This window comes from Gossypium arboreum, chromosome 3, assembly GCF_025698485.1.
Source record: "Gossypium arboreum isolate Shixiya-1 chromosome 3, ASM2569848v2, whole genome shotgun sequence".
Lineage (NCBI taxonomy): Eukaryota > Viridiplantae > Streptophyta > Magnoliopsida > Malvales > Malvaceae > Gossypium > Gossypium arboreum.
Genome location: NC_069072.1, coordinates 15,421,912 through 15,446,149, shown reverse-complemented (window position 1 = coordinate 15,446,149; position 24,238 = coordinate 15,421,912). Strand labels below are relative to the sequence as shown.

At 30.9% G+C, this 24,238-nt stretch overlaps 1 protein-coding gene across 5 annotated transcripts; it reads right to left on the bottom strand.

The window, feature by feature from the left end:
• Nucleotides 1-10,118: 10,118 nt before the first annotated feature.
• Nucleotides 10,119-14,276, bottom strand: LOC108474624 (uncharacterized). Of its 5 annotated transcripts, none has more exons than XM_017776607.2 (9): nucleotides 13,893-14,276; nucleotides 12,810-13,161; nucleotides 12,689-12,722; nucleotides 12,348-12,575; nucleotides 12,084-12,173; nucleotides 11,254-11,319; nucleotides 11,072-11,163; nucleotides 10,918-10,965; nucleotides 10,119-10,624 (listed from the first exon to the last, which is right to left on the bottom strand). In XM_017776607.2, the coding sequence occupies exons 2-9, from the start codon at nucleotides 13,130-13,132 to the stop codon at nucleotides 10,507-10,509; spliced, it is 999 nt and encodes a 332-aa protein (XP_017632096.1). In that variant the 5' UTR covers nucleotides 13,133-13,161; nucleotides 13,893-14,276; the 3' UTR covers nucleotides 10,119-10,506. The 5 variants fall into 5 exon arrangements, with proteins under 5 accessions (XP_017632096.1, XP_017632097.1, XP_017632098.1 ...); XM_017776608.2 differs by lacking the exon at nucleotides 13,893-14,276 and adding an exon at nucleotides 13,623-13,867; XM_017776609.2 differs by lacking the exon at nucleotides 12,084-12,173.
• Between the last annotated feature and the right edge of the window lie 9,962 nt (nucleotides 14,277-24,238).

The following is a 24,238-nucleotide window of genomic DNA, read 5'->3' as shown; positions in this document are numbered from 1 at the left end:
CACATATGGGATGTTGGCATTGACTTATGATTTACGTATAAGACCATGTCTGGGACATCGGCATCGTATTTGATTTCGTGTAAGACCCTGTCTGGGGCAGTGGCATCAATATTTGATTACATGTAAGATCACGTCTGGGACATTGGCATTGTACGAGCTTTCCGAGCTATCCGAGTATCCTTATTGATTTCGAACAGCTCAAAGGGCATTCTGAGAAAATGAATGACTATGTGAACATGTATCCAATTCAGGTACGTTTGAAATGTATATTAAGATTAAGAATGAAAGGTAAGCATATGTATATATGTGTGAACATATGAAATATGTCTGTATTATGTGAAAATGTGATGTACATATGAGCAAATAGTTGTGAGTATTTGAGATAAATGAGAAATATGAACTTGACATTGAGTTATGCCATGATTCATACAAATGATTTGTTTATAGTTGTGATTTGTGATAAGTTTATTTGTATATGGCTTACTAAGCTTTTGAAAGCTTACTTTGTGTGTGTTTTTAACTGTTTTATAGATATCAAAGCTATTGGGAGCTCAGGGATCATCGAAGATCATCACTACACTATTGAACTATATTTTGGTACCTTTTGAAAATGTGAATATTAAAGTATGGTATGTATAGGCTAGAAGTATTTGAATATGTTTTGTAATATGTATATATCTAGCAATGTGATATGGCTTGGTTATGGATGTGATTATGAATGAATTTTGGTATATGTCTTGTGTTCAAAAATGGTATGTTTTGATGCATTCTTGAATGACTATGTTTTGATGCATTCTTGAATGACCAAATGAAATGGTCAATTTTGGTTAGTTGTGGTATGTGTTTATTTTGGAATTTGGTAATATTTTGGCATGATTTGGTATGGATTACAAGCATGAAATTGTTGATAATGATATGTCATGAATGGTGTATGTTTTGGTTATGAATTGGTTGAAAATTTGGTATGAATTGAATTGATTTTGATACTTACAGGGAAGACCCTTAAAGAGTGGCATTTTGGCATTATAAATGGCCTATTTTTGTCTATACGGGCGTGTGTCTCAGCTGTGTGCGACACATGGGTATATTACACGGCTGTGTGTCCCTTAGGGTACCCTACGATTTAAAGTCAGTATACCCTATAGTTTTGACATGGCCTAGACACACGAGCGTGTCTATTGATCATGTGTGCCACATGGGCTAGACACACAGGCGTGTGATTGGCCGTGTGACCCAAGTCAGTAGCCTTCTTAATTTTCACACAGCCTGGCACACGGACGTGCCTTGTGGCCATATGGACAAGTCAGTATGTATGCTCTGTTTTGCCACCGTCTAGACACATGGGTGTGTCTAATGCCGTGTGGGGCACACGTCTTGTTCACCCCACACGGGCTTGTGACCTTTATAACTTTGAAAAATGTTTAACTTTTGAAAAATTTTGTATGAATTTAGTTTAGTCCCGACCCCTTTCTAAAGCATATTTAAGGTCTTGTTGACCTATGTAAGGGACTATGTATTGATGTATGATTATGATGCTATGTTGATTATGAAATGAATATGACTCGTTCCTATATGACTGGTAATACCTCTTAACCCTAGTCCAGCGACGGATACGGGTTAGGGGTGTTACAAAGGTTATGCGGTTACTGTAGGAACCCAAGGTAAATGACGTCAACATGTCCATACAACCCAGGAGCATCAAGAAGAAAAGCTAATTAAAACATTAACTTATTCGTTTATTCATTAATTTTTTTCTGTAAATTGTAAGTCAATATTAATTATTGAAGTAAGATATATTATAATACGCAAGCTACAGTTTTAATCTTTTTTCATACCTTTTCAGCAAATATTTGCTTTCTCAAAATATTTTGATTAACAAATGGACAAAGAAAAACTTAAATGAAAAAGTAACATAAATAATTGTAAATTTTAGACTCATAATATAATATGGTACAAAACAAACCAATTTAATAAACTTGTTTCGTATATTGTAAATAAGTGTACATTTAGGATGTAAAACAAAGTATACAATTTGAGAAAATTACAAATAACATAATCATTGGTGTCCTGGATGTGTGCCACAATCGGGTGGGTATCGAGCACACCTAGGGTTTCGTCGCACTATTTGGGTTGGCAGTACCTCATCAACTTTTGTCTTCATTTTCACATGTATGTCGGGGTTGATTTCCACAATCATCTCCTTCTTTCATGGTTGATTGCAACCGTGTTCTAACTGCCCATCATACAACCCCATTGTTTGAGTCGGTGGTTGTAAGGATGACCCACTTCGGTAGAACAACAATGCTGGGGGTGTTTGTGACACTATCGACGAATAAGTATGTGGTGTCACATGGGTCAATTACAGATAAAAGGCGAGAATTATCAGTGATATCATATGTGTTAATATTGCTGGCAACATCGGCGTGTAGTATGGTACAGTGGGTGGCGATTGTGTGAAATATACCTTTAGAGGAGGTGTTGATGCAGAGAATGATTGTGCGTGATATGATGCTTGTGCAAAATAATCTGGTGCTAAATGTGTTGATGCAAGGAATGGTTGTGCGTGCTCTGGTACTTGTGTAAAATAAACTGGAGTTGAAAGTGTTGATGCGGGGAGTGATTGTATGTGATATGATGTGATACTTGTGTCAAATAAACTGGGTTAGAACAAAAAACAAATGAATCATACTGGTCAGGAGGTTGTATAACAATCGGGTCCTCCTGTGGAGATGGAGCAGATGTTGATCCTCCCACAGCATCTTTTCCCGACCTAGGATTGATGGACCCTTGACTTGACCTCTTACAACGACATTGCTTACTCCTTTCTGAAGTCGACAGTAGATACGACTTGCCATTATGCCTGAACCAATCCATGTAATCTGGAGATGTCGCCAACTCCAGCGTGTAAAATAATTCCCGCGTTGGCAAGTAATCATACTTATGTTGTCAAATCTCGATTTACTTCTTGTGGAACGTTGGTTAATCTTCCTTGAGTGCTCCCCGCATGTTAATCTTGTGCAGGTCATCGAGCTTCTAGGGTGGCGACAAAATACGTTGTATACACTTAAACTACTGCATCACTCGACCGAATTCGTGTATCTCAATCATTGCAAAAACGACCAATGGCACTTTCACGTGCCAAATGTTGCGGTTGGCCAAAAATTCGACCGAGACGCATTTTTGAGTCCTCGGATCCGCATATGGCATCCATACAAACTGCAGTACAATTTTATATATTTTAGCATGTGCCTAATATTTAATTTCAAATGCTGGAATAAAAACTTGTTAACTTTGAAATTCATAAACTAACCCCATCTTCGGTTTGTTGATCTAAAGCTAGTCGGATATCCTCGAGCTAGGTCGATATACCGTTGTGTCTCGCGATATTGTTCAACCTATTTAAATAATATGTTATTTCAAAATTACAACAATGAAAAATAAAAACAATAATGATATTATCAAATGAATTTTACCATATTAGAGTTCGTAAGGGAGTTCTACCTGAGGCCGTAAAAATAGTAGTCGATACCATGCCCACGATTAAAGAAGGAGTATGCAACCACCGATTTTAACTTTTTCTGGTATCGTTGCTCGACACATTTCTTGTTATAATGTCGCTAGCACTACTGATTCCGAACTAAGTTATCTGGCATTAGCAAAACCCTAATCAACCTCAAGATGAATGCGCGCGTGAATTGTTTTCTTTTTTAACGTCACTCGCAGAAGCCTCGATAGTTTGAAAGTTTTCCTCCAACCATCTCATCTCGATTCAGCTACCCCTAAACTTATTCGGTACCTTCTCTAGTAGTTGTTCGTATGTTGGACTCCAATCGACACTAATTATTAGCCCCGTAATGACTTCCACATCGATTGATAGACCTAGTTGTAAACTAATATCATCGAGTTTAATTGTACATTCATCGCAAGGAAGATGAAATGTGTGTGTCTCTGATCTCCATATTTTGACCAAAACACTGATAAGTAGCGGGTCCAATTTAGTCCCCCGAGCATGTGAGCCACATATAAAAATCCTGCAAGTGTCCATAAATGATATTTGGTGTACTTTCACTTAAATTGCTTATGTACGTCTCCAAAATCTGATATTTGGGCAGATTATATAAACATAAAAAATTAATAATTTAAACAACATAATAATTAACTATTTAAAATTAAATAATTTAATAATATTTTTTTACCATTTGTAATTGAACAGCAAAGATATGTTTGTCATCCAAATGAATGAGTTGATTTGCCATTTAAAAATATAACAAATAAAATAAAATCAAAGAGAATAAAATTCAGAAAAAGAATTAAAAAACAATTGAGAATTGAGAATTGAGGGTTGAAAATCGAGGATTGAGAATTTAAGATTGAGGAATGAATATTAAGTATTTGGTTGAAAAGAATGAAGTTTGGGGGGTTTATATAGGAAATATTATGGCTGTTAGAATCCTTTTAGCCGCTAGAAAAGTTACTGTTGAAAGGAAAATACGTTTTATAGGGTGTGTTTTTATTGCCACATCAGTGATAACGAGCCCTGTAAAATGCGTTTTTTCTCTCTCTCTCCAAAAACAACATAGATTGATAAATTAAATAAAAATTTTTAAAAAAACTAATTTCTCAATTTGTTTTGAGCACATTCTATTCTGCCAGTATAAATGTGTTGTATTATAAAATTTATTTATATGTAATATAAATTCTAAAATTATTCATCAAGTTTAATAACAATTATTCTTTTAAAATTTTTAATAATGATTATATTTTATGCTAAAATATAATTACTAGAAATAGATCATGAATTGACATAAAATCAAAATATTATTAAATACAGATCACCACGATGTTGACAGATTGCTTTGTCGGCTTTGGCTGGGCTTTGTTTAATGTTTTGAGGCATATGGTCGTTTGTTCTTACTTGGACTCCGTAGATCTTTTCTTTAATGATAAGAAGTCATATTCTATCACCCAAACAGAAAAAAAAAAAAAAGTCAGATTCTTAAAATAAAGAAGGGTAAACTACACCCATGCTCACTCTATTTATCTTAAGTTAGATTTTAGTCACTTATGTTTAAAACATTACATTTTAGTCACTTATATTATCGTGTTGTAACATTTTAGTCATTGAACTATTAATTATCGTTAACGGAGTAATGGTAAGTTAATGTGGCACGTTAAATCATCATTCTAAATAAAAAATTTAAATTAAATTATACAATTGATCCCCATATTTTTTCATTTTGAGCACTTTAAATTTTTTTTATGTTCTTTAGACTTTTTTTTTATTCTCTATTGCTTCTCCTTTTTATTTTCCTACGTTATCTATTTCTTTTAACATATGAGGAAGTTAAATTGGTAATGAAAAAAAGTAGGAAGTCAAAAGTTATCAAAACCCATAAACTCATACCATTTGCTACCTAACAAAACCCTCCACCACCACCCATCATTTTAATTTCATCTAGGAACACCTTCATCACTACCATGACCTCATTCGTGACAAACCCAACAATATCACCCCTCACAAAATAAACCCACGTTCAAATCAATCAAGAATCCAGGTAAACAACAATTAATAAGCCCCAAAAAATCACAGAGAGTCAAAGATTAGACACTGACTAGTGATAGAGGAGCACATATTAGAAAATCGAGCCGATTTAATGGCCAGTGAAAGAGATTTGATCTTAGCTAGTCCAAAAGTTGTAAATTTTTTGAGATATTTTCGAAAGGAGGTCATAGTAGTAGTGAAGGGTTTTGATGGTTAGTAGATGGTATGAGTTTATGGGTTTTGGTTATTAATAATGATGAATTTCGACTTCCTACTTTTTTTTCACTGCCAATTCGACTTCCTGATATGTTAAAAGAAATGGAGAAGTAGGAAAAGCAGAAGGAGAAACAAAAGAGAATGAAAAAAAAAACAAGTGAAAAGTTTAAAGAATATAAAATAAAAAAAAAACTAAATTGATCAAAATGAAAAAAATATGAGAACTAATTGTATAATTTTGTTTAAAATGATGATTTAACGTGTCATCTCAGCTTACCATTACACCGTTAATAACAATTATTAAAATATTACAACACGATAACATAAGTAATTAAAATGTAACATTTCAAACATATATAAAATGGATATAGTTTACCTAATAAAAAGAGTTTAGTAATATTGAAAATTTTATATTTAAATAATTATATTGATGTAAAGTAGTCAAATTAAGCGGATTTTAAAAGTTGGAAGACAATTTATAGTTCTTATTATTATTATTTTTGTTTAAATCTAATCTTTTAGGTTTATAATTTTACTTAAATTCTTCCATTTTTCAGTAGAATTTTCGAGGCTGAAGAGATGATTTAGCCATGATCAAATATAAATTTATACCATTAAAAACAATATTATGTTTTTATAAATTCACTTTATCCATTAATTAGTGGGTGGGATATTATTTTTCCTTTTGGGGATCCATCCTTGAGAATCAATTGACCAATTACTTTTATCATCGTTGATATAAATTTTGGGCAATAGAAAATGGAGTGACAGGTGAGCCGCCTTCATGGACCGACCTGCATCTCATTAATATTATTTTTACCATTCCCTGTTTGGATTTTAATAATTTTTGACAAAATTTTTAATTGAATATATTATTTTATTAAAATAATAATAATAATAATTTTTTTGTCTTTTCATCTTTCTATATAATTTTTAAATAAAAGAATTAAAATTAATATATCTATAAATTAAACTCGTGTAAAACAAATTTATAAGCAAATTATTTACGACTACACTAATAATAATTCTTGAATGAACTTGAAAAATAACTTTTAATATAAAATGTTCTCCATCAAATTTGTGTATATAGATAGTCCTTGATTGTATTAGTGTCACAAGTTAGCTTCGATATTTAATTTTTAAAATATAAAATATTAATATTAAATTTTTTCCACTAACTTGATAACTTTTTGACGTGGCATAGAAAAAAGATAATACTATGAGAAATAATTAGAGTACATTTAATATTCTTAATATGATGTATTTATCTATTTCATTTTCTTTTACTCACAAGTTAAACTATTTTTATTTTAATTTTGTACACATTGCATATGTGTTGTTATTTTAGTTTCAAATTTTATATTTCATTATTTATTGTATATTATTTTAAACACACATTTGTATTTAAAGTTTGTGAATTTCACATATAGAATTTCTAGCTTTATTTAACACTTTTAGTGATTAATTTTAAATCTATAATTATTAGAAAATTACTTTTAGTGATTAATTTTAAATCTATAATTATTAGAAAATTTTTACCTAAATCAATTATATCAATATATATATATATATTTACGGTATATAAATTTGCACATAATTAATATGTCAACTATAATGTTTTATTTGACTTATTTTTAGTACTTATAACTAACAGTTTGGATTAAAAGAAGATTATCAAATAAAAGTAACAAAAATATATAAAATGATCATGAATAGAAGCTACGAAGGTATTTTTATTTAGTTAAAATGAAACGTGTAGGGTGGTTTGGTATCCATCCACCATACAAGAAGTTAGTTGACTTTGCTTAGTTGTAATTAATCTTATTAATTAATAGAATAAAAATATGAGATGAACTTTGGTTATGCAATTAAGAAATTTTTATATATGTGGAGTTTACCTGTATAGTAATTTTCTCAATTAATAATATAATATGTAATTTATTTATCAAGTTGTAACATTACTTCTATACATTAATTACTCGTTTTTTCACAAGTCTTTCTCGACTAAATATTTCTCCTTGTGATGAAAAAATTAATTTAGAAAACAGTGTTATTAGACATGTAGAAGTTTAATTTTTTTCTTAAAATCGAGTCTTATGATATTAGCAATAAATCCTTAATTGAATTATCACTGACGTTTTGTGTGAGACGATTAAGTCATTTCCTTACTTTTTACCAAACGATTTTCTCTGTTATCCTTAAACTCCAAATTCCTTTGAGTGTGGAGTCAAACAAAAAGAATCAAACACACAGAATGAAAACTTTTATTAACTTTCAGTAGAAAAGTTAATTCTCTCTGTGAGAACCAGAAACTTTGAGCATAGTATCCAAGACAAGATACCTTCCTAAGTAGACTTGAAAGACAATATAATAGTTATTTAATTAATTTGCTGAATTTCAACTCATCAAACTATAGATATTTTAGATTTATTAATACAAGTTGTCTTATCGCATTACGATCTAACCATATAATGCAACTTAGTATTAGTTAAATATTAGATAATCAGTGAGTCAATATTAACTTATATTTTGTTTTACGTGCAAAAATTAACGAGGAGAAACATAAACGATATTGATGTGAATAATTAATTTTTTTTTAAATTTAATTTGTTCGAAAAACTATATGTACAAATGAGGAATGAACTACACTTAGGCACAAGATCTTAACAATTTCTCACTTGTTTTAGTGAAATAGACAAGTCACATTTTGCATTCACATCATGTCTATATATTTTTCAAAACTCCTAACCACCAGAGTATTGGTAAGGTGGCCCTCATATCCGCAAAATAAATCTAAAATTATTTTCACTTAAATAAAAAAATCCATAGCTATCTAAGAGGATGATTAGTAACAATAAAATTAAGTAGAAGTTTATTCCAATATTTCAAAGGTTTAAGACTAGAAGAGTTCTGATCGAAGAGTTCCGCCTGTTCATTATAGGTTATAGGGGTGAGTAAAATTCGATTCGACTCGAAAAAATCGAAAAAAACTCAAATTTTGAGTTAAACGAATCGAGTTATTCGAGTTAATCGAGTTATTCGTGTCAACTCGAATTTTTTTCGAATTTCGAGTTTGAATCGAGTTGAGTTTTCGAATTCGAATAACTTGAATAATTCGAATAATTCGAATATCAAACTATAATATTTTACATTTTTATCCCAAACTCTCAAACCTTTTTACTTTTCTCTCAAAACTTTTACTCCTTCCCACTTTTCCCCAAAAACTTTTACTCCACTCCCATCCCAACCCCCCAATATACCCAAAATCTATTTTCCACCAAAATTTTACTCTCTCATTTACTTTTTCTCAAAATTTTACTCCCAAAAGCCCTGAGAACTTTTTATTTTTTCCCAAAATTTTTACTCCCTCCCACTTTCCCCCTAAAACTTTTACTCCCTTCCCATCCACCTCCCACCTCCCATCTACCCCAAACCCATCCCCTCAAATTTTATTTAATATTTTCCCTCCAAAATTTTACTCCCCTATTTAGTTTCCCTTAAACTTTTATTCCTCAAAACTTTTTATTTTCCTCCTAAACTTTTACTTCTCACCCTTTAGTCTCAAATAAAAATTAAAATTATCCAAAAATATCACTAAATATAAATAGTAATAATTTTATTTATATATACTATTTATATTATTAAATTAAATTTTACATTTTATATTATTTATATTATTAAATTGTTTAGTCATATTAAATATTTATATTAAAATTGAATTATTAATTATGCCGTAAAATATTAGTGCTAAAATTTTATATTGCTATTAATTTCACATTTTATATTTAAAATAACTTTTATTAAAAAATCATATTTTTACATTTAATATATTTTTAATTCCAAAATATATAGTGACAAGAATATGAAGATAATCAAACAACTAAACAAGGGAGAAGCTAACCCATATATAAAAGATTAATAAATAAATTATGAGGTGATGAAAGTTAATAAATAATTTAATTAAGGTGGACAAATTTTATTATGATAGATGATAGTGGTTATAAGGACCTAAAATTATTTTTTAAAATTTAAATCGAACAAATATATTCAATTTGAATCGATTCGAATTCTATCTCACTCGACTGGATTTGCGAAAATTTCAAATCAAATTAGGATAATAAAATATGATTCGTTAACTCTATTAACCCAAATTTTTTTTATTCGATTCGATTCGATCGAATGCTCACCTTTAATAGATTATTTGCGATGAAGTTGAAATCAAGAGAAAAGCCCAAGATAGATGGTTAGCCTATTAGTTGTCCTGTGACAAAATCCATTAGTTAGTAGTGTAACATTAACATCTGCACTTACCCGAAACAGCAATTCCGGAGTTTAAGGCATTGATATTCGTGACTTCTCCTTTTGTTACCAAAACACAAATATTTTATTGATTTAGTTTCTTGTAACCTTCTTACCTCCAGATTTTTATTTTCCAGGGAAGAATATACATGTCTTCATGAATGAAAAAGATTACTGTGGAGAAGAATTTTAACCCTGTCTTATATGTGTATATTGCAAGTCGCACAATCTATAGCTTAGGTTAAAAATCTTCTATATTTACCATGTCGACAATGGTTCTATACAAATTCGATCATATATTTGGTATACCTTCCTACCATGGACTCTATAGCTTGCACTTCCATGAACAATTAGTTTTTTTTTTTCCATCAAAATGAAGACACTAGATTTCTGTAACCTTCCTGCTAGCTGATAGCATCCCCGAATTTCAACACCGGGAATCTCACTTTTCATGTCCTTTTTCGAAAGGACTCAGGTGATGACCTTGAGAAAGAAAAGGTCTTGAGTTTAATTATTAAAGCAAAGATGCCATAGCATGGGATATGCATCAGCCCTACTCCCAAGTACCTGTTTCAGTCCAAGATATAAACGGAGGAGCACATTAGCAGCACATTTTATTGAGTTCAATACAGTTCTGACACGACTGCTGATCACCACAAGTTGCTCATATCAAACAACCAGCACAAGGAACTAAAACTTGCATTTGCTTTAGTATGATACTAGGTATTACAGCGCCGACTTTATTTCAACCATTCAATGAATTTTCACTTCAATTGGTTTCCTAAAGACTCTGTGTGTGTGTATATCAAAACATAACTGCAGGGTCTGCAGTGACAATTAATAAAAGATTGAATGTGTACCATAACGGAGCATATGGCGATGATAAGTCAAGGAACGGATACGGCCACCTGCAAAGAGATAGGTAACACAATATGAGAATAAAGCATTTCACAAAAAAGAGAGGTAAAATATTTGAACTATAGATAAAACTGTAACCTGGAAATATAACATTACCAAAGGTTAATACAAGCATGGATGATCCATTGGAAAACAACAAATGTGCCCGTCCACAAAACAAAATATGCAATCCGAAAAAATGGGAACCGCTGCAAGTAAAAGGGAAAATTAGCTTTGTTATTGATAAGACGATACTAGAAATGACATGCCACCAAGACAATCAAGAAAGGGAAACTTACCATGCAATTCAAAATTGTGTCACCAAGTAGGAAAACAACATTGATCGAGTGCATACAGACAATCAACTGCAGTTGACAACGTGGACGTACGTAAATCCCAGAAAAAAGATGTAATACAAAAAAAAGAATAGCATTTCAACTCTTCTTACATGAAAGCTAAATGGAATCAGGTGAAAACAGAGTAAAATGTTTCCTTCTTTTATATCCTAAATTACTTAAAAGGAAGACCAGTAGATTGAGGTGCCACCGAGACTGTACACTTCCTACCTAAGACATGTGATGATAGTAGTGAATAAGTGGAGGAATCTAATGACATTTAACCAAACATTTTGTCAAAATTTAGAAGTAACACTCTCCTAATTGTTTGAGACAGCCAGCAACTTGCATGGACTTTAGTCCTCGTATTGATAACAAGTACTGTTGTATGCATGGTTTCATTGTAGGTTATCAGCCCACTATACATTACAAGAAGAAAAATGAATGGAAATGAAAGAATGAAGTTAGCAGCCCTAGCCATAAAACTTTTTTGATCACCTTCCCAAGTTCATGTTGCATTGTGGCGGCCATATTTAGGCACAAATGGTCAACTACAGAATTCAAGGCAGTGTCAAAAGAATCTGTGTTTCATTGCTCGTTAACTTCAGAATTCAATGCTTCATAAGGTACACTAGCTCCCACATGCAACTAGCTTAGCTAAGATCTCTCCATCTTGAAATGCATTACATTTAAGCCATTGGAGCAAAGGGGTTTAAACATATATACTGCAACAAAAGTTCCGACTAAAAGAAGAAAAATCTCAGGAACACTAGAGTTTGCAGCTTCATACTTACAAAATTCAGATCATAATCTTTGGATTTTAGGAGCGGAAAAAGAATAAACCAAAATACTGAATCGGTGAGTATTACTGCACCTGCAGAAGTCTATTCGGAAACACCAAAAAAAATTAAAAATCAGGTGAAAAGGCAGTAAAAATGTCACTAGAATAATTAGGATACAATCAAGAGCAGGGAGCACTAGAATCACAAAAGAGCAGCATTCAAGGTAAAACAAAAGTCATACAGTCAATTCACCCAGAATCTGTAAACAAAACATACCTGATAAATAATTTGGAAGGCATAAGTCCATACACCTGCTCTACGAGGACAATGAGGTGCTCTGTGAGCATCAAAATGTTTGCACTGGTTGGACACATTTGCAGCTTCGCCAAGAATGGGAGGCGTGTAGGAGCCTTGCTCAGAATCTAAACTTAAATGATCACCCCTATCACCACCAACTTTTCCCCAGTGTTGTTGACATCCATATACTGAGATTGCTGATCCAAACTACAATAGTAGCAGAACAAGTCATCAAAGGATGATTCTCTAGCGATCTGAAACTGAGGGAGCACCACTTAAAACGAATAAATAGAGATGATAAAAAATGTCAAGAGACATACCCCAAAGTATATTGTAACCAAAGTAAATGTCCACCTGTTCAGGGACAAAAACAAAATTGTTACTGAAATGTATGTAAGTAGAAGCAAAGGAATTTGTAAGGTGTAGAGATACATCACTCACTGAGTATAAAAGTAAAAAATGCCACTTCCATCAATAGCGACATTGGCTAGAAGTAATGCCAAAAGCATGATGAAAGCAAACACTCTAAAACTAAGCAGCCAAGCAGGGTGAATGCTTCTGAGACATGTATTCCAAGCTTCATCCTCATATAAATGCTCTGGAGCTTCTTTATCATTGTCCCTATCCTCATGTTCTGATTTTTTCCTACCTTCAAATTTCCAGATTATAATTGCTGCCACAGCCATAGTGGCTAAGATGAATAGTGCACAAAGTGAGAATCTCCAATTCAACCAGTAACTTAAGGTGGCCGTATCGGCAGTCATGACTGGCTGCCAAGTATGTGTTGAGGATCCTGTTAAGAAACTCAATAAATTACTCCTACTTGCTCCATTGGTTATCATAACTTTCTTTATTTATCAGATAGCAAATGATTGCCTCTCTAATCAAAAATCAACTAGCTACAACATGGAGGTTCAAAAAGGGTAATTCTTTAAAATCAAATCAAAATTGAAAACCAAACAGCTGAAAGTAATGGGGCAATATTCAGCTACCAAAATAGTAAATTCTTTATGAAGAAAAACAAAGAAAAGTCTTTTTTCTTAAAAAAAGGGTAGTATTCCGCAATCCTGAAAGGCGGTCACATGCATATGATCAAAATTCAGGCTACTATTATAGAATTTTGCAAAAGAAACTAGGAGGCAGACGCAGAGTGGAGGAAGGAATACTAAAACTAAAACTATAAACAACATGATGAAGAAAAGAAAAAACAAACATAAAATTTTAGATTAAGAAAACAGAGGTCAGATTCCTTACTTTAGATGGGTTCTTCCCATAAAGCTAAAATTGGATTAAAAATGGAAGAAAGAAGGTCGATATCAATGGAAAAGACAGATGGGGTTTTAAGGCGTTTACAATTTACGAATAAGAATGGTGAGGAATGAGTTTATCGAACAAGTGAGTCCACGTTGATGATTGGAATATGCTTTGCTTCTTCTTTGTATCGTAGTTAAGAGAGGGAAAAAATTAAAAAAAAAAAAAAGAAAGAAAAAAGAGTAAAGCAAAGTAAAGCACAGTAGAATTTACCTTGAAGAGGAGGGAACCAAATGAAGCTGGCTGAGGCAGGTAGTTGGTTGGTTGTATATTATGATATCATTTATATATTTCTATGTACTGATAATTAGAAAGTAGATACAAAGGTGAAACACCATGAAGAAGAAGAAGAAAAGGAAGGACAAATTGTCTGAGTAGAAGAAACAAACAAAGATATCTGAAAAATGACAATCTGCAATCTCATTCTCAACCACAGGACTAGAGAAGTAGAGATTTTGATTTCTTCTTTCCAATTATTTTATTCAGAAATACATGTCATGGATTAGTAAATTAGATCAAATTTAATTAAATATATAAATGGAAGTCTGAAGTTGGATCACTCTGTTAGGCAACTATCCTTTTTCTTTTCTTTTTTTCTAAGACATTTCAATATTTAGTAATCAGTTCTGTTTTTAATTAATATTTAAAATAGATAATAAATGTAGCACATGAAGATTTCTTAAATCCTTTATCAACTTAAAAACAAATATTTCATATAAGTAAAAATTAATTAATTTTACATTAATTTATGTTAATTTTATTAAAATTAACTATTTTAATAAATTACTAAGCGCAGGATAAAATATATTACACCCTTAATAAAAAATAAAAATTTAAAATTTAAAAATGACATTATTAAAGAGAAATAACCGTAAACTTCCAACATAAACATTAAAATCAAACTAGAACTTTTAGAAAATATTTAAATAAATTCACAAACCAAATCACTCATTCCCATATAATTGTTTACTAATTTACAACAAAAAATAATTGTTTACTAAATCTTTTCATCTACATTTTATCAATAAATATGTAATATTATTTATTTATTTTATCAATATTTTTTTGAAAATAACTATTAGTTAAAATTTTTATGTTATTTTATTTTTCCCTCACATAATGGATGTTTTATGAATTAATCATAATTAAAAATTAAATTAAATTAGTAAAATAATAATTTTTATATTTTAATGTATCATATATTAATTTTTATGAATTAAATTCATAATTAATGTCAACTAAAGATTTAATATTAAGTCATCCGTCACTTCACTTATAGTGTAGTTGACTAACATATTATAGTATTAATAAAATCATATAATTAGGCATAATGAAAGTGATTTTTTCAATTTTATTAAAAGAAACTACTTAAAATTATATAATATATGAGTTTAAAATGTGCTAATTTTTTATGAAAAAATAATATAAAAAGTTTTTTTCATATTTAAATTTAAGATTCAATGTGAATAAAGAAGCTTAAACAACATAAGATATAGTACATTAGTGAATAATTCGCATTTTAATAAAAAAATTATAGTTAACATATATAATTTATCATGATAAAATAATAAAATAAATAATATAGGAATGTAAAAACATTAAATATTAATCATTCTATACTTGAAATAAAAAACAAATTATTAAGAGGGAGGCCATCGCTACAACTCTCAAGGATATGTACATTTTCCCTATGAAGGAAAACATGTAAAAAAAAATGGATATATTCAGCAGTATTTTATATTGTGATAGTGTGACTTGTGTTAATCGCATACATTGTAGTTATCTTAGAAGAAAATTGATGAGTAATTAAAGAAGGGTCAAAACAGGTTCGATGTCGGGACAAGAGGGTCTTGGAAATTAGGACGACGCGACAGTTTTTGGCAATGGACGTAGCGACAATGTCGTGGCGAGGAGAGCCTACATGTCACAAAGATTATTGATGTTATGCAGTCACTTTTTGTACAGTTTAATAAGACTTTTTTTCCTAGTTGGACTCTAATTATTTCAGAATTATTTTAGTATAATTAGACCTTTAATCTATTTAAAGGGCCTCTGTAACTCTGATTTAAACATGTCAATCAGTAAGGGTTTTTTTAGGGAGATAATATCTAGTCGCGTATAAATTTTGGTGAAAATTTCGTGGTAGCTATGAGAGAATTTTGTTCCCGAGTTAGAATTTTGCTTTTGAGGTTTGAGATTGTACATTTAGTATTTTTAGATTTATTTTCTTCCTATTATATTTTTGTTTGTTTACTCATTTAGTTAAAAGCTGATAAATCATTTACCCATAATTTTTTCCTCTTTAAGAGTTTTTTGTGTACGATATTTGTGTGTTTTTACTTTGTTTATACAAGTCGATACTCAACATACACATATTAGGCTTCAAACAATAAATTTCAGCTTTAAATCAACAACTATGCAATGCGATGGCAAAAGGAGGTTGAGTTGAGAGTATGAGAGCAAATGAAGAGGATGACACAGACATTGCCATTGCCATTGCCAGACATGTAATAATAATCATACCTCTCATTCTTCTCAGCCTGTTATGGTTTAAAATAGAATTCAATTGCAGCTCAGCTGATAGCCCTTGGTTTAATGATGTTAATATCGTTGCTGTAAATATCCATCTCACTGTAAGAACCTTGCCAATAAGGAACCGCGACAATCTCTTCCAACAACGCCGGCCACTGTTTTTGGGACATAACATGACAACCATCAAGCAAGTTTGCAGTGTAAAAACCATAACCTTTTTCACATCGTAAAAGATGTCAACATCAATCTCGAAATGTAAGGTGATGATTGAGGGGGAAATGAAGTAAATAATGCAGTTTCTAGGAAAATGCTGCGTTTCCTACATCTAATATGGACCATTACATCTTTCTTTTTTCCCAAAGACTGTATACTCGTACTTCTCAGGCATTTTCCCAGGATCCAAACAAACTGTCATGTTATCTGGTGAAATGCTAATAGAGTTATGCTGTCTCACTCTTAATGGCCAGAAGAAACTTCGTTTGACATGAGTTGGTTTAATTCTCGTTACAAAATGCAGATTTTTGTACATTAGGCTGTTTTTTGAAGTTACAACTTATGAGTATATCAACAATGAGAATGATTAATAATCCTTGAAAATCCTTGAAAAATAGGATGCCTTGAGAAATATATCAACAATGATAATCCTAAAAGCCGAGAGTCTAATTTAGGATACCTAGTATTAATAAATAAGATTAAGTTAAGTTTTTTAATTTAAAATTTGAAATTATAATTATATTTATAAAACTCTTAGTTTAGTATTAGTTATTTTTTTACATATTAGAAAGAAATATTTAATTTTATATAGTTTAATTTTTTTTTTTTTTTATTTTTACAATTAAATCGTTCATGCTTTTTAAAAACATTAAATTGATTTGTTTGATAAGAAAAAAAGTATCCGAAAAGAATTGATACTTTTTAAGTTAAAAAAATCATTCAATTTAAAATTTTCGTCTCTTGGAGTATTAGAATTGAGTGATCCAATTCTTATTTAAATAAAATTAATGGTAAAATAAAATAAAAGTAAAATCCATATAAAACTACACTTCCTTTATTTTATTTTAGAATAAGGTTTTTAAACCTTATTAAACCCTATCTAATTGATATTGATTAGAATAAGGTGTTTCAATTTACTACACTCCTATTAGAATACAATTTTACAAGCCTATAAATAGACATAATGTACTCCTCTTGCAATCATTCAAATTCAACATAATGAATTTTCTTCTCCTCTGCCTGTGGTTTTTTCCGAAAGGGCTTTCACGTAAAAATTTGCGTGTTGCTTTTTTTTTCTTTCTCTTTTCTTTGTGATATATTGTCATTACAGACATTCTATTTTTTACAAATTGGTATCTGGATGGGTTGTTCATCTCAATCACAATAGTGATGTCTTTGAAGTATGAAATTCCGCTGTTGGATCGCAACACTAGATTTGCGTTGTGGCAGATTAAGATGCAAGCAGTTCTTGTGTAGATGGATCTGGTGTGTAACACCCCTATCCCGTAACCGTCGCTGGAATAGGACGAGACGTTACCAGAAATTAGGAATCGTATCAAAACAGTAAAATTTTGAACCTTTTTTTAAATAAAAGATCATTTATTTATATAACTAATAGACACAAACAAAGATCGATTTTAAAACTTCCATAAGATGCCATATTCGCATGGCTTATATACAATAGTCAAAATATCATTCTACTTATAGTCTATTCTATACATGCCATAAGCTAAGTCCAAATCACATGATTACCACAATAGTAGATAGTGTGATGAAGTGCTGACGATCCTCGAGCTAATAGTAAGAGTCAACGATCTACAAAAATAAATAGAGAAACATAACATTAAAAGTAAGCTTTCATAAGCTTAGTAAGTCTTAAGCAATTTAAACAGTTGAACTTAAAAAAAAACAAACCAAATGTTCGAAATCACATAACACTTTCTGAGTACAATACTATTTGGCCGATTATGCATAAACACATATCATTTTACTCCGTTTATACTCAAACTCATATAAACATAGTATTTACAAGCTTCCGGATTAACTTTAATTCTTTCAAATTTCACTAGTGTATCATTTCTTACCCACACTTACTTTCAACATTCATAGTTAAATGGCATATAGAAAACTATCTTGTAACTTTGCATAATAACTGAATGCACACATATACAAATATACATATGAATTTACAACATCTTTTCATATGCTTCTCATTACACATTCTTAATTCCCTCGATCAATCTCACATATATAATATATATATCACATACTGAATCACTTAATGTGTAATACGAGTTCAATTTATCATCTTAGCATAGGATCTCGTAGTCATATACTTTATCAAATTCACTAGCACTTGGTCTGCGAAGTATAAAACCCGAACATAACACCAACACGAAGCCTACGGGACTTTAAACCCGGATACAATCTCAGCACAATTTATTTTATATACTTTTTACTAACTTTGGCCTCATCAAATATCTAATAATACACACTTTTCACAATTGGTCATTCGGCCACATTATATACACATAAACATACATACATTTCACACGTGCCCATTCGGTCACACCACATACACAAGCACATATATAAGATAATGCTTTTATCATTACTTGCTAATACATCATATACTTTGCTTTCATTTAAATAACCACTCAGCCATATTACATTTCTAAGTAACCATTCGGCCTCACTATACAAATAAGATAGCACACATTTTCATAAAGGCCATTCAAATAACTTGCACACATTTAATATTAGCCATTTCGGCCTCACCATATATACATATCTTGTACATCAATTTCATCATATCAAAATCGACTAGGTATACTAGTCATTCATGGCTTATAGCCTCATTTTAATATGGATTCGGTACTTTGATTACCAATATTTAATCAAACATGTTCTTAATTACAATTATTTAACATTTTATTTTACATTCGGCAATGACATGTTCATCTCCAATAATTCAATACTTATAAACTTATAATTTCACAAATTTTAACATCAAAGATCCATCTAACACTCATATATCATTTCCTAACGTCACAATTCAAAATTCACGTATGGTTTTAATCAATATCTTATAAGCAACTCAAACAGTTTTATCAATGTTTACAACATAATCACAAATTCACTACAAGCTGTCTTCCTGAGCAACAATCATTAAATTATTCGTAACTGGAGCTACGAAACTCCAAATCAAGTGCCGTTAATTTTCCCTAGAAATAGACTCATCAAGCTTTAATTACATAATTTATTAAGCCTCTAACTCAACTCCAACAATTCCTGGTGATTTTCTAAAATCACGTTATTGCTACTGTCCCAAACAGATCTATTACAATTTACTTTTAAATTTCCAAAAGTTCAAACACTTCAATTTCCCTTCTTCAGTTTCCTAATCACATTTATAGTTTCACTTACTTTGTAACATTAATCCACAATTCATCTCATAATTCATTCGGTAATTTCATCACAAACATAATTTATTAAAATACCATTTCCTTATATTGATTTCAAATACATTCAAGAATTTAAAGCATAATTTCATAGCCAAATGTATTCACTATTCGACATTTATAAGGAATTCATAGTATTTTATTCACGTCTTAACTCATGATGCTTTCGGTTATTCCATATTATCTCATGTATTCAAAATACCATTCACACATATTAGTTCATAAGACATTTGGCTATCACACATAGTCCTCACTAAATTCATACTCATTCTATTTACCATTACTTAACCGAAACACAAAGATCATATATCATTCTCTAAAACTCTTTTAGCATATACCTCATTTCCATACACAATTCAATCGAGTAAGCTAGCCATTTTCGGCTCATATTAGGAACATTATTAATCATTCGAAAATATATATATTTATATATCACATATACTAAAACTTTATTCTATATTCATTTAATCTTTAAACACATAAATTCAACTTAATCGTTTAAGAGCTTACCTCAAAAGTTATCGTACGGCTATATCGACTACACGACTACCTTCGTTTTTTCCTCGATCCGAGTTTGTCCCCTTAAGCTCTCGATGCTCAATCAACAATTTTAACTACTCAATTTACAAACGGCAATGTCATTACTTTACATAATAGAAATTAAATTTCATTACTTAAACTATCCACGGCAATCACCTTCCGAGCACCTTAATTTTCTTTAAGCTAAACTGCCTCATAGCATACATATACACATTCGACTAATTATAAAACAAAATCAGCACTCATAATCGAATCATTAACTAAAATCACATTGGTAATATGCTTAAATAATCTTCAATATTTAATAACATCTAAAACTAATTTGCTTGAGGTGCCATGAATTATTCAAATTAGCCGAATATCATTGAATTTCTAAAATCATGCTTATAACCACTTGGACAAATTTCACATATCAAAGCCATTTATATATATTATTCAAAGTATTTAACAACACTTAAAAGTCCAAAACCGAATGCTCATCTTACCACCAACATGCATATTTAATTATCTCAAGCCTCTCTTAATCAATTTTATTCATAATAGCATGAACTCAACAATCCATTACTCATACAAAACAAACATAACCGAAAATCCCTTCATGAACTAATCACTCACATGTAACATACTTTTCACAAACAAGCTCATAAACATATGAATTTTGGTATCAAATTGTCCATTGAACATTCGTTTACTATCTTCTATCCTCAACTCAAATTTCCTCACTCATTTTCACTAAGGTCGAATCTAAAATGCCTCATAAACTAAATTTATCAAGTGGGTTTCGGCTAGAAAAAGAAGAGAAACACAAATTCATCAACAATTTACAAAACCACATCAAATTACCTTCAAATTCGCCTCCAATTGACCGAACGGTCCCAAAACCATCCTTCACTCTTCTTCTTTTTATGAATTTCAGCTAGGTGAAGAAACAAAGATGAGTGCTTGTTTTCTTCACCAAATTCTTATTTTATTTTTATCAATAAACTATATAATAATGACTATATCAATAAACTACTTAAAAAAAATATCAATTCATTATTATACATATAAAATATGCTTATTTTGCTCACCAAAACCATCATGGCCTGCCACTAACATTAAAAGTGGCAAATTGACATGCAAACCCACTTATTTGCATCATTCAATAATTAATCACTTAAAATAAGCCACACATATATTCAAAACTTCTCCCATAAGTCCTTTTTATTTAGAAACACATTCAAATTGACAAAAATCAAAGCATTCAAATTTCACACATGCATGATCACATATTTTAGACATAAAATATTATATTCAATTATTTTTGCGACTCGGTTTAGCGGTCCCGAAACCACTTCCCGACTAGGGTTAGAATAGGACTGTCACATGGTGGATGCCTTGCTAGGGATAGATAAGATGTCTTTGACATTGACGGAGGAAGAGAAGAAGCGTAAGGATTGAAAGGTGTTAACACAGTTACATCTACATTTGTCTAGCAAAATTTTGCAGGATGTGATAAAGGAGAAAACCGCCGCTGCATTATGGAAGAGGCTGGAACAAATATGTATGTCAAAAACTCTAACCAGCAAGTTGCATATAAAGTAGCGTCTTTATGCTCATCGTTTGGAGGAAGGTGCGTCTGTACACGACACTTAACAACGTTTAAAATTTTTTTCTCAAACTTGGAGGCCATGGAGGTTCAACATGATAAAGAAGATCTATGGTTGATTCTATTTTGTTCGTTGCCCTCGTCTTATTCAACCTTTAGAGACACGATTTTATATAGCCGCTAGTATCTCATAGTTGATGAGGTTTATGATTCTTTGACCTCGTATGATAAGATGAATCATCTTGTGGTTAAACCCGACTCTCAGGGAGAGGGTCTCATTGTTCATAGGAGATAATATCGGAATGCTGATAATGATCGTGGAAGGACACAGGAACGAAATCCTCGCAGTAAATCTAAAGGTAGATCGAAGTATTCAAACAAAGGTAAAACATGTAACTTCTACAAGAAGAAAAGACACATTAAATCTGAGTATTATAAGCTACAGAACAATATCAAAAGAGAGGCTACGAATCAAAAGGGAAAACAACAAGAAAAATCTGGTGAAGTTGATGTTGTAGAAGACTACTACGATGGTAAACTTCTAGTCGCTTCTGTCAATAATTCTAAAGTGAGCTAGGACTGGATCCTTGATTCGGGCTACACCTTTCATATGAGTCCCAATTGGGATTGGTTTACCACTTACGAAACAGTGTCTGAATGTGTTGTTTTGATGGGAAATAATGCTTTGTGTAAAATTGTTGGTGTTAGAACGATTAAAGCTAAGATGATTGATGAAGTTGTCAGAACACTTAGTGACATGCGACATTTTCCAGAATTGAAGAAAAAATTAATTTCGTTGAGTACTCTTGATTCAAAAGGGTACAAATACACAGTTGAAAGTAGGGTTTTGAAGATTTCCAAAGGTTCCCTCGTTGTGATGAAAAGGCAGAGAAAGACTGTCAAGTTATATGTTTTGCAGGGTTCTATTGTTACTAGTGATGCAGTTGTCACTTCCTCTTCCTTGTCAGATGATGATATTACTAAACTTTGGCATATGTGCCTAGGGCATATGAGTAAGAATGGCATGGTAGAATTGAGCAAAAGAGGACTTCTAGATGGGTAAGGAATTTGCAAACTGAAGTTCTATGAGTGCTGCGTTTTTGGAAAGCAAAAAAGAGTTTGATTCACCAAAAGAATCCATAACGCGAAGGAAACATTGGAGTATATTCATTCTGATCTATGTCTGTAACAACCTAATATTTAGTGGTGTCGGAACAGTGATTCGAGATCACTAAATCAAAAAAATGAGTAGGAAATATTATTAATTTGGTGAGTATAATTTAAATGTGAAGTTAGGAAAAATTTTGAAATAGTGAATAGTGTACTAAAAATATATATATTAAAATAATTAGAATAAAAAACGACGTATCGAGACCTTGAGAATTTTAAATCAATCCATAAATTTTAAATCAAGAAATTTTAAAGTACTGATAGCTAATTGAACAAAAATGACTAAATTGTATCAAATGCAAAATTGTGAGAAATGATTAAATAGCTTAAATGATAAAAGAAAGAGGGTTTAAAAGGCAAATAGACCCAAGGTCTATTTGGGCTGGACGGCAAGGGCATGAAATCAGCAAGAAAATAAGGAGAATTAAGGAAAAAATTAGAAAATTGCAAAATTTACTTAATAAAGCTAGGACTAAAGTGGAATTATCTAGATTTCTGTTTATTTTTCTGCATTCTCATCAGCAAAGACACCATGGAAGAATTCCCTTAAGCTGATTTTTCATATTTTTATTGCAAGTAAGTTTAATTCTTGCTTATTTCTTGAAATTTTTGTGTTTTTGTGACTTTTACAACTAGGTCCACTTGTTGAATTCATTAGTTTTTGATTCTATGAAAGAAATTGAAAGTTACTATGAATATGTTCTGGAAGTATATGATGATTTGGAATGGAATTAGAGCTTTAAATTGTTTATATGCTGATTTTATTGAAAGAATTGAATAGAAAGTGAATTTTTGGGACCTAAATTGTAAAAGAGTTTGAAGTTAGAGTTTTATGTGGAAATTCTGAATTTCAATAGTTATTAAATAACTTATAATGTCTAGGAAAAGTATTAATTAATAAAATTAGCTTAATTGAGGGGTTAATTGAGCAAGGATTGAATTGTATGAACTGTGAAATTTGGGGCAAAATGAAAATCAACATTTTGCACTAAAACATTTTTGGATAGCAACAATAGTCTAACTTTGAAAAATCATAAAAAAGTTTTAGAAATCGAATTAGAGGATGAATAAAATATGAAATTAAAGCTTATTGAGTCTAGTTTCTTATAGAAGAAATGGTGTAAGCAATGGAATTGTAAATCATGAGATATAATAAGTTTTGTGATACAATGTCAGAATGATTTCGGGTTCCCCTGTTCTGACTTTGGAAACTCATCAAAAATTGGAGAAAAATAATTAAAGGATTAAATTTATATGTTTAAAATCCTTAATGA